Source organism: Leguminivora glycinivorella, chromosome 14 (genome assembly GCF_023078275.1).
Source record: "Leguminivora glycinivorella isolate SPB_JAAS2020 chromosome 14, LegGlyc_1.1, whole genome shotgun sequence".
Taxonomy (NCBI): domain Eukaryota; kingdom Metazoa; phylum Arthropoda; class Insecta; order Lepidoptera; family Tortricidae; genus Leguminivora; species Leguminivora glycinivorella.
Window position 1 is genome coordinate 17413060 of NC_062984.1, and position 11926 is coordinate 17424985.

The 11926-nt window shown below is 38.6% G+C and overlaps 1 protein-coding gene across 1 annotated transcript; it reads right to left on the reverse strand.

The window, feature by feature from the left end:
• Window positions 1-4471: 4471 nt before the first annotated feature.
• Window positions 4472-5920, reverse strand: LOC125233528 (oxidoreductase-like domain-containing protein 1). Its single transcript, XM_048139579.1, has 3 exons — window positions 5792-5920; window positions 5589-5714; window positions 4472-4969 (listed from the first exon to the last, which is right to left on the reverse strand). The coding sequence occupies exons 1-3, from the start codon at window positions 5795-5797 to the stop codon at window positions 4769-4771; spliced, it is 333 nt and encodes a 110-aa protein (XP_047995536.1). The 5' UTR covers window positions 5798-5920; the 3' UTR covers window positions 4472-4768.
• Window positions 5921-11926: the final 6006 nt, after the last annotated feature.

Consider the following 11926-nt stretch of genomic DNA (forward strand, 5'->3'; position numbering starts at 1 on the left):
GTCTGTGTGTGTGTCTGTCTGTGGCATCGTAGCTCCCGAACGGATGAACCGATTTAGATTTAGTTTTTTTGTCTGAAAGCTGAGTTAGTCGGGAGTGTTCTTAGCTATGTTTCATGAAAATCAGTCTACTATGTCGCAGTCGGGGGTTTTTTCAAAATTTTAATTTTGAGGTTAGGTTATTATGATACAAGTTTACGTATGTACTAGGTTGGCTATTAACACGAGGCGAAATTACGGCGCGCGACTTTTTCTCAAATCAGACATAAATATAATACAGCTACATATAGAGTATAGTACACCCGTATTCCCAAAAGAGCAGAGCACTTCAGATTGTTCAAGTTTCAGTGTCACTAAGCATTCTTAGCAGCAAACATGTGACAAAATATTGAGGTTCAAGGTCGATGTTAAAGGTACATCGAGTACTATTGTAGTGTCTTTACTTAAGAGTTTGCTTTGACAGCAAAATTGCTTTCTAAGTAGCAATGAATAATTTCTCACAATGGGAAGTTCGCTGAATTAATTCAAGGTCACGGGCGCGGGTTCTGCGCTCCATTCAGATAGGGTTGCGGGATGAGGAATTTTGCTATTCATAGAAATTCCCCTTGCCCAGTCACTTTTTGTTTTTTTTTTGTAAAAAATACGCGGGAACATGCAAGCGCGGATCTAGAGGGGAGGATTAAATTAAAGCTGGCCAGTCCTGAAGCAGCAGCTGGCTCTAGAACTTGACCATGCTACCCGGCCCTGAGTCGCGGAACGAGTCCCCCCTGACTACAAAGCTAGATCCGTCATTGCTGGTTATATTATCTGGCTACAAAGGGCGAGGGCGTAGTGGTAGTCTCCAATGGGAAGGGTTATTTAATTATATGGACACTTTCATGACAATGATTATGAAGTATAAGTACTTAGCAGACAAAAGATTCAAAGTTTCTAGTAAGAGACAGCAAAATGCTTATGAACATTTTTTTTCATATCCTTTCATGCTCGCGAATGACACCTTATTTATCGGCCTTTCGTGGCAGTTTTCGTTACGCTGCCACGAGATGTTGGACCAATCGACCTCCCCCAATCCGTTCATTGAAGTCACGAAATAGCTTCTAGTTTCAATGTCGTGCTTATATATTACAAAACTAAATAAATGACCTAAGTACAGAAAATTCAACTGAGAAACTGCCAGGCGGAATAAAAGCTAAAAGATTTCGTTGGGCTAGAATCGCCTGCTCAGTCGAGCCGACGCCTACCAACACAAATTCGATAGGTACTTTTGGACACAAACAAACAAGTTCTTAACTAGACAAAAGAAAAAATTATGGCTGGATTTTCAGTGTTGTTCTTTTGTCAGGATATTCCATTGTTTCAATAGAGCAACCCTGGGTACAGACAATGCTAAACGTAGCACAGTATCAGTAGCTAGTCAGTAAATGAGCTTGCAGAAAATAAATAACATACCTACTTAAAAATGTAAATATTGGAATGTAATAAAACTTTTCACGGACAATGCTACGAGTATGTCTGTATAAGTAAGTCTTCTACTTAAAATTCTATTAAAATCTATCATTTGATCGATAACAACATAACATTAACATCTGAATTCAGCTCAAGCGCGGATCCAGCTTCGTGCCCAGGGGGGGGTCACGTAGTAAAGGCCCGGGGCCCCAAGGGGGGGTCACGTGGTCTATTTGTATGGCCAACTTAAGGTCCAGGGGAGGTCATGACCCCCATGACCCCCCCCCCCTGGATCCGCGCATGATTCAGCTTTACTATGGTGTACCTAATACTGTGTTGTAAAATAAATATGTACCTAGCTGTTAACCTTTTGACCGCTTACTTTTTTTTTATCCAACTTATTGCTCATGTCTCCGCCGGTAGCACGAAGTTACCTACTCATACTTACGAAGATTTATTTTGTCTTAAGTATTTTTATCGGACTTCGGCTGAACATGGACTACGGTGGCGGCAGCTTATATATCGGACTAGATACGGCGGTTTAAGATTCAGTTCAGTAAGTACCTAGCTCCTTTCACTATTAAGTACATCTCCGAAAAATTCATACTGAATTGGAATGAGTACCTACCTAATGAGATTTTTATTTATTAAATTATAAGTAATTTTACATACCTAATTAGTGACTGCCTTACTGATTCTATATGTACTTACACTGTGGCAGCTGTGTAAACTGATCGTAGACTAACAGTCAATAGAGCGCTTTCAGAGTGCAATTTCAGGTAAATATTGCTAATCAAATTCACACTAGGTCGATATACCTATGTAGTTACACACTTAATAGTACATCACGATACAAGTGCGGAAAAGAAGATAGTCGGAACGAGTGGCAATAAATTAAAACACGCCCGAAAATAGTGCTTTATTTTTCTTTTTTTATAGGTCAACTTAGCCCCAAAACACATCTCGGACACTGGCGATCAAATATATGAAAGAGGCGCGTTCCTAGCACACATTCTAAGCTCGTGTAGGTGAATGCGTACCATGCTTGTATGAGTGAGATATGACAGGTCGATTGTTCGCGTTTTTGACAGGCGGTAACTGTCAGGTAACCGAGAGGGGGTGGGCGGCACTTTCAGAGGGGAGCGGGAGTGGCCATACTGTACGATAGTACTCTTTATAATACTGTGCCCAAACTAAGCAAAGCTTGTACTATGGGTGCTAAGCGACGATATACATACCTACTTAAATAAATAAATACATACTTATATACATAGAAAACATCCATGACTCAGGAACAAATATCTGTGCTCATCACACAAATAAATGCCCTTACCTGGATTCGAACCCAGGACCGCGGCTTAGCAGGCAGGGTCACTACCGACTGAGCCAGACCGGTCGTCAGTGCTTTAAATTGACACGAGCTTTTTCAGAGTAGGTAAACATCTGTAGGTGCCTTGTAAGGTGGGTGTAGGTGGATTTATAAGTATAGTAATTAGATTTGTTACTACGTGCCATGTTGCGGCATTTCATTAGAAACTAGCTTTTGCCCGCGGCTTCGCTCGCGTTAGAAAGAGACAATGTCACTTTCCATCCCTTCAACTATATCCACTTAAAAAATCACGTGAATTCGTCGCCGTGAAGGACGGACAAACAAACAGACACACACACTTTCCCATTTATAATATTAATTAACTAGCGACCCGCCCCGGCTTCGCACGGGTACTATACCTACATGTAAACCTTCCTCTAGAATCACTCTATCTATTAAAAAAAACCGCATCAAAATCCGTTGCGTAGTTTTAAAGATTTAAGCATACATAGGGACATAGGGACAGAGAAAGCGACTTTGTTTTATACTATGTAGTGATTAATGGATATTTCTTCATACTAAACTGAACTGTCAGTCTACAGGGTGGAAAAATCGAATGCCACATGGATGGCAACTACCTTAAATATTGTAAATAGCACATTTTGTGTAAGGGAGACTTTCCTTTGTTTTTAAAAACAATGAATTCTGCATTTAAGGATTTATGAAAAATCGCTTGCCTCAGTCGGGACTCGAACCGGTAAAATGTGACAAAAAATAACGTGCCAAATTTTCATGGCCTTCCGTTATTCTGATTGTATTTGTAATTTAAAGAAAAATGAACCTTATCAGTAACCCTTTCAATCTGCATCATAAAATACGGCACGTTATTTTTTGTCACATTTGACCGGTTCGAGTCCCGACTGAGGCAAGCGATTTTTCATAAATCCTTAAATGCAGAATTTATTGTTTTTAAAAACAAAGGAAAGTCTCCCTTACACAAAACGTGCTATTTACAATATTTAAGGTAGTTGCCATTGATGTGGCATTCGATTTTTCCACACAGTATACATCAGAATAACGGCGCCCACCTGAAAATAATTACTTACATAGGTATTTCTCAGGCTTTGGAGTACCATAACTCCCACACTTTGCTACAATTTTTTTTGCAGGCGCTAAAATGCATGCAGACAATAATAAACTGCAGAGATATTGGAACTGTGTAAAATTACTGTCAGTCGTATCATTTTTAAACAATATGAACTTCAAAATATTTCATTTATTATAAAATAATCATTATTGCAGTCTAAAATATGAGATATCTATTTTTGTTAGTAAATAGCATAGCATACAGTACCGGTGAGTAAGGCTGCCAGAACTCAACGAGGGTGCGGTGTGTTGGTGACGGAAGGACCTATGGAACTAATTTGTTCCGTCTATATTGTCCTTTTGAGTCGTCGGCAACCCGAACCCTCCTTAGAACTTGTACACTCCTTTTTGCTGTGTAATTAACACATGGGTTGGCAACGCGCATGTGACACTCCTTGAGTTGCAGGCGTCCATAGGTTACGGTGGCCGCTTTCCATCAGGCGGACTGTGTGCTTGTTTGCCACCGACGTATTATTAAAAAAAAAATACATACTAGACTTTCAAGTGAAACTGTATGTGCTAGTATCTTGTCTTGGTCTAGGTTTGAATTCGATTTAAAATATTGAAACACAATTCATTGGCAAGTGTATAATTCACTACTCGTAAGGACTATCTATATTTACAAATTACAACTAATTGGTAAACATACATTTTATTTCTTAGACTAATTGTATTTTAAAGTCATATTTTTCAATACAAACAACTTTTTACAAAGCAATCTTAAGAATTTCTACGGTTTGAACTTTCAATATTTACATACTAATGTACCTACTGAATGTACTGATTTTTGTAATAATCTGATTTTTAATGATTTTTTACACTTCAACATGACTAACAACTTCTCATATTATACAAGCTCTATGCAAGAAGCTACTTCTTAACTCCTCGCAACCTTAACTCCAGTTCCAAGTAAGCTCTCATGGATGGGTCTTCAACAGATTTCATGATTTTCTCTGCTATCTCTGGGCCCGCATTATTCATCTTCTTAGTCAAGGTCTCTGCCCACACAATGAAGACACAATTGGCACAGCCAGATTGGCAGCATGCTGTTGGAGGTTCATCTATTGATGCCTAAAAAACAAAAACAATAATTCGCACCTTTAGAACGAAATAGACCTAACACTAGAACAAATCACTATGGAGTCGGGTTGGTTTCATTCTAAAGGTGTACATTATTTTTATATCAACAGTGAGGACAACTAAGGACGCAGATTTACCCTACAGCTCATTAGTCCCGGGTCTAGGGAGAAAAGACATTAAGGGCAGCAACAAAACAGCAGTCTATAAAATGGGTCCTAAGGAAAGGGTTAGTTATTAGCATACATCGGGGTTTTGGGAGCGGGAATGAATCTGTGTATTTGTAACTTTGTTTATAGTAATTTGAATTACTAAAATATGTATTTAACTATGTAACTGGCTCCAAATGTACCTAGAAATGTTAAAGTTATGTTTATCTTTTATCGTTTTCACCATTTTTGGGCTAGTGTAAATCATTCCCGCTCCCAAAACCCCGATGTATGGTTATTAGCTTGTATTAGGCTAGGAGAGTATTATGGCCAATACTGCAAATCCACAATTGGACAACAACTCGGTCACGTATTAATGTAATAGGTAAAAAATGGAACCGAAATAATGGGACAGACAATTGTGTTTAGAGGTATGTAGAAGTTTAAATATTCGTAATAATTACGTCATTTGCTAGACGCTCGAGTTCCTTTTCTTTTTCAATTTCCGCTTCAGTTTTTGCTGTACAGTATTTAATACGTTGTCTTAAATTATTTCGATGTATTGGTCGTAGGAGCAAAAGTCTTGAAATCTGAAATTCAAAAGCCTTAAATAAACACCCTTCTTAAAATAGATATTTTGTAACTTTTCATACCCAAAAGTACTTACAATCATTTTTATGATTGATTTTATAGTTTTGCTACTTAAGAATCATTGTTTCTAGTTAGAAAATCATTAAGTTTCACATATTTTACTGTTTATAAATACCAAAATATTGCACATTCTGAATTCTGACTTTTTTTTTTTTGTTAGGATTGGCTTTTGCTGCCAGGGCACTTTGCCAATGTCAAGTGAGTAGGGTGATTTCAGGAGTGCACCTAAAAATTTAACCCCAAATTTTGAATCAAAAGTAATAAGTTGCATACTTGGTACATAATATTATGAACATAATAAACATATACAACTAGGTATATAGCAATATTTACAAACTGATATTATTTTTTTCAAGAAAATGTGCTATCATTTTTAATACTTTGGGATCTGAGCTAGCTAAAAGAGATTTTATATTACAAGGAAGAGGGACTTTCAATTTAAGTAAGAGATCGTATAAGCAAAAACGGTTCGATGGGCATTCAAAAAATATATGTTCGATTGTGCCCACGCCATAACCACATTGGCATTCTGGGCTAGCTTTTTTCTTTATCTTGTATAGGAATTCTGGAGAACAGACATGACCCAGTCTAAGGCGAATCAGGCAGCTCGTTACCTTCTTATTAAATTTAAATTTAAAGAACCAAGGTTTGGGGTAAATTTTTTGCTGAATTTGAAAGAACTGTAATTTATTATTAGTAATCCAAAGATCTGACCAATCAGAGTTCAGCTTTGTCGAGGAAATCACATCCAAGTCCTTACTAAAACATTGATAGAAACACCTACTACCAGTTACAGTTGCCTCTTTTGCAGCTTTATCAGCCAATTCATTACCATGAATGCCTTTGTGGCTTGGGATCCATGATAACTGAACGTCTAAATTTAATAGGTGACAAGTAAAGAGGGATTCTTTGATTAAGCAAATTATAGGGGTTTTCGCACAATTTTTGATAGAATTACAGGTGATAGCCTGGATTGAACTTAAGCTATCGGAGAAGATTACAGATTTAGACAGTTTGTGTTCCATAATGTATCTGGTTGCTTTCAAAATGGCTACGCATTCCCCAGTGAAAATAGAGCAAACTGAAGGAAGTTGAAATTTGTGGACTGATTCGAGGTTATCATGAATGAAAGCACAGCCAACAGAGCTATTGACAGATTTAGAAGCATCTGAGAAAAATAAATCCCATTCCTTCCATTTGTCTCTTATTGCAATCAGGAATTTTTCATTTATGCTATTTGAACTTCGCGTAACGCCGATTTTGACAGATTTTTGTTCGAACATTAAGGCAGCATAAGGAACAGTATAAATGGGTATTTTTGGAAATTTAGCTATGGGGACGTTGATATCATATAACCTGTTTAGACTGGTATAAAGGTTTGGTTTTTGTTTTCTAAGCCAGAAAGCGTTTACTTCAATATGGGCCTGCAAAATTTGGAGTTTTGGAAAAATGGGATGATTTCCTAATTGAGAAGAGCGGAGTAGGTATCTGTCAGCCAAATATTGGCAACGGAAATTTAGAGGAGGGTCAGCACACTCCACCTGAAGTGCTCTAACAGGGGAAGATCTCATAGCCCCTGTTACTATTCTGAGGGCTTTTGCCTGGATAGCATCTAATTTTTTAAGATCTTTTTTGCGACATGGTTCTATTATTATGGAACCAAAGTCCATGAGTGATCTTATTAAGGCATTATAAAGCAATTTTTGGGTGTAAGGATGAGCTCCCCACCAACAGCCAGAGAGAGCACGAATGATATTTAGGTTTTTTTCACACTTCCCAATTGTATTATCGACATGTTGTGTAAACGTTAATTTTGAATCAAATGATACACCTAGAAATTTTACAATGTTATGGACTGGGATGTTTTGAGAACGAAATGAAACATTGACTGGTGGATGATTCTTGCTTCTTGAGAAAACTAGAGCAGAACTCTTAGATGGGGATAGGTCAAGACCATGAGTATCTAGCCATAAACCTAGAGATTCCAGAGAATTATTTACATAACGGGTCGCATCTACGATGTTCTTATGTACCGAATAGATTGCAATATCATCCGCATATTGTAGGATATTGCAATGGTTATTAATGGATTGTTCCAAGTCCGACGTATATATACTGTATAGCAATGGACTTAAAACCGAGCCCTGTGGTAGGCCCCTCCAGAGAAACTTTGGATTGTTCTGCATGTTAGGTACTCTTAAAGAAATATTTCTGCCCGATAAGAGATTATTAATAAAAAGCACAACTTTCTCTGGAATTTTCATAGAACGCAGTTTCCTGCAGAGAACCGGGAGTAAAACATTGTCATATGCTGCTGCTACGTCGAGAAAGGCAGCAACGACGGATTGTTTTTGAGAAAATGCTATTCTGACATCTGTTGATAATAGAGCATGGCTGTCAGTAACACTTCTACCTTTTCTAAATCCGAATTGGGTCTCAGCGAGAAACCCCGAATTCTCAACAAACCACTCTAACCTATTTTTAAGCATATGCTCAACTATCTTGCACAGAACTGACGACAGAGCAATTGGGCGGTAAGAATTGTAATGCTCGGGATCTTTACCCGGCTTTAAAATAGGAAGAATGATTTGATGCTTCCACGATTCAGGGATATTACCAGACTCGAAGATTCTATTAATGAGATTTAAATAAAAATCATGACAAAATGGGCCCGCTTTTTTCAAAAAAGAGTACATGATCCCATCGGCACCAGGAGACGAGTCCGTTACTGCAGCAAGCGTCGTTTTGAGTTCATCTAAACTAAAATCCTTCTCTAATAAATTATCAGATTTGTTAAAAGAGTAAGATACTGGGATATCGGACTCGTTAGGAACAGCAGGAGGGGCTAGTTTATCTAAAAAATCGTTTACCCAGTTGAAAGACGACCCAGAGGCGGACACAGGAGCAACGCCTCTACGAAACCTTCGTATATTCCTCCATACAAATGTAGAGGGAGTGGAGGGCGAAATAGATTCACAGAAAGTGTTCCATCCATCAGTTTTCTTAGTTGAAAGGATTTTACGACATTTTGCTCTAATTTTTTTAAACTTTATGTAATTTTCTATAGTTATATTTTTATTATATTCCAATTCGGCCTCGTTTCGTTCTTTAACTGCTGCAGAACACTCAAGAGTCCCACCATGGTTGCGAGGGCTTGTTATTACGGCGAATAAAGGGTTTTTTCAGAGGGAATGTTTCCTCTGCTGACTGGTGGATAGCAGAGACGAATGACTCGTGGGCAGAGTTTATGTTTAGGTGAGCAACAGAGAAAAGGGTTTGAATTTTTTCATCTAAAGTGGATGAGTATTTATCCCAGTCTGCTTTGCCTAATCTATATTTTAATAGCGGGGGTAGAGGCGCTGAAAAATTAAGGTTTCCGGGTAAGGAAATAAATATTGGAAAATGGTCACTATTATGAGATAGGGATGAGATATTCCATGATAGCTGAGGGACTAAATTTGAGGAACAAAGAGTCAGATCTACTGCTGAGGAAAACTGATTAGGGGCAGTACGTCTAGTTGGTCTGCCGTCGTTTAAGTAACAAAGGTTCAATTTATCTAATAAACTGAGTAAATACCTGCCATTGTTATCAGAGGTGCCCGAACCCCACGATGTATGGTGGCAGTTCAGATCGCCCATAATAACAATCGGATTGGGAATATTTTTTACTATAGAGAAGAATTCGTTCAGATTGGCTATGGAGGGATGTGGGATATAAACTGAAACATAAGAAATATTATTTATGCTAGCTGCAACGATATATATGTTATTAGAGTGTAAAGGGAGGTGTATTTGGTAAAAGGGAATTTTGTTATTAATTAAAAGGGCGGAACCATCCCACCCATCGACTCTGTCATCTCTTAACATAAAAAATCCCGGCAATTTGAAAAATTGCTGGGGTTTGAGCCAAGATTCGCTAATGGCAAAAAGCATTGGATTATGTTTATTGTGAAGATATTTTAATTCAGATTTTTTGTTTAAAATACTACGGGTATTCCATTGTACAGCCGTACACATCCTGGAGTCGTTTATTAAGCATTACACATAAAGATTCAATTTTAGAAGCAGCGTGGTACGGTAAATTGTCTAAACTGAGAAGCATCAACAGAGAAGATAAAAGGGAATCAAGAACTTTGTCATTTAGTTGGGCTTTCCCACGGGAAGAATCCTGGGGTTGACGATTAGACGCAGACGAGTATATATTGTCATTGATGGAGATATTTCCTAAGTTAGTGTTCTCCTTTTCACGGAGGGCACAACCGTTTCGAGGATCAGGGATTCTGTAACTATTTATTATTTCCTGGTGGGCTACTTTGTCATATCCCGTTTGAAGGGGGGCTCTAGGTTTCCTTGATACTGTAACTGTTTTCTTGTAGGAGTTTGTAGGGGAATCAGCAATATCAGCGTAGGAGCGTTTTGCGGATGGGAAAAGGAGCGAAGCTTCATTGAAAGAAATGGCCTCCTCTGACATGGCAGCTTTAATTTTGTGTTGGCGGTTATACTCAGGGCACTTTTTATCATTTGCTGGGTGTGCACCGGAGCAGAAAAGACAGACTAAATCATTATGTGAGTTACATTGGGAGCTTAGGTGTGGTTGACTGCATTTTGCACACCGTGGCTGTGACCTGCAGTGTGCCATAATATGCCCATAACGGCAGCATTGCCTGCACTGAATGACAGGGAAGTTGTATTGTTCAGTGAGGAAAGAGTTATGAAATAGGTATACTCTCTGGGGTATTTTTTGGCCGTCGATAGTTAGGGCCATTGTCTCCGTAGGGACCCATTCAAACCCGTCACCTACCTTCTTTTTTGCGTTGAGACGCCTCGCTTTTATAATCTTACCAAATCCTTCTGGAGTCACCATAGACGCAGCTACTTCCTCATTGGTCAGGTCTTTAGGAACTTGGCGAATAATAAATATTCTTGCCACGTGAAAACTTGGGATAAACGCCAGGTATTGAGAGTCCTCCTTGTTGACTGTGTCTAAAAATCTGTTTGCAAACACACCATTAGTAAAATCGAGGCTTATACGATTTCTACCTATCTTGCGAATTCCCCTTCGTGTAGACCTTTAATATTATTTGAGCACAAATATTGACCGAATTTCACCGGGTGTAGCTGTAGGGAAACGTTATCGGAGGAATCGACTGGTTTTAGTTGTACGTGAATTACATACGGTCCAATGTCTGAGTTGGTGTAACATTGTCTCCCGATGGGAGGCGATGCTGATGCGTGATTTTTTGACTGTGTGATTTTTGTTTTTTTTGGAATGTCAGACGGCATTTCTTTTAATTTTTTTGCAGCTCTTTTAAGGGTTGGTCTAGCTAGAACAAACTCTTCGTCTATATCAGGAGAGATCGTTGACTGACGGTCCATCTCCGGGGGGCTTTGCGGCGAGTCCATCACAGGATTAAGGGCCGGCTCGGGCGATGGGTTAGAAGAACCCATCACTCTGCCGGCCGTATGGGAACGTAATGTCCCTAACAAGCTGAAATATATATATATAGATTAAATAAATAAACAAATAAAGTAATATTTTCAGATAAAAATCACTACAATAAATTAAATAAGAATTTGGGCCGAGAAAATTTTAAACTGACAGCTCCCGTCCCGCACTCCGAATCCTATCTGGAAATGGTTTTCGAATTCTGACTTCTGACCTAACATTACATGAGTTGACAGTTGACATTGACAAGTAAGTTGTCAAAATTGTCAGATTGTCTATGATTCTCCGATGCGTTCAGGGCAAAGAATATAATACTCACTAGGAGAAGAACGCCAACTTCATGCAAAAAAATGCCCCCTTCCAGTCACACACGCACTTACACAACCTTACGTTACCTTACGTTTATACTAGTGGCGGTCTCAATCAAATTCCAACGGACATTAATGGAATTAAAATTGACAACCGGTTTAGCGCATCATGTCAATTTTCATATATCGACATTGACACATATCAATCAAAATCAAAATATCAGTGGCCAGAAAGCTAGAAATAGGTTGCACAAGGAGGTTAGTTAAAGCCGGGATGCCGGACTTAAGTAACAGTTAGGAGAAAAAATCAATATTTTTTATTCCTGGTATACACGGCAGGAACGACCAATTACTGCATGCGCATTACAAGAGGTCAATTAAGAGAGGTAACCTTGGT

What these genes read in the sequence shown, in the direction of transcription:
- LOC125233528 (XM_048139579.1), bottom strand. An exon ending in TCGAGCGTCTAGCAAATGAC is followed by an intron (nt 4,970 to 5,588) that starts GTAATTATTACG and finishes TTTGTTTTTTAG; the next exon opens with GCATCAATAGATGAACCTCC.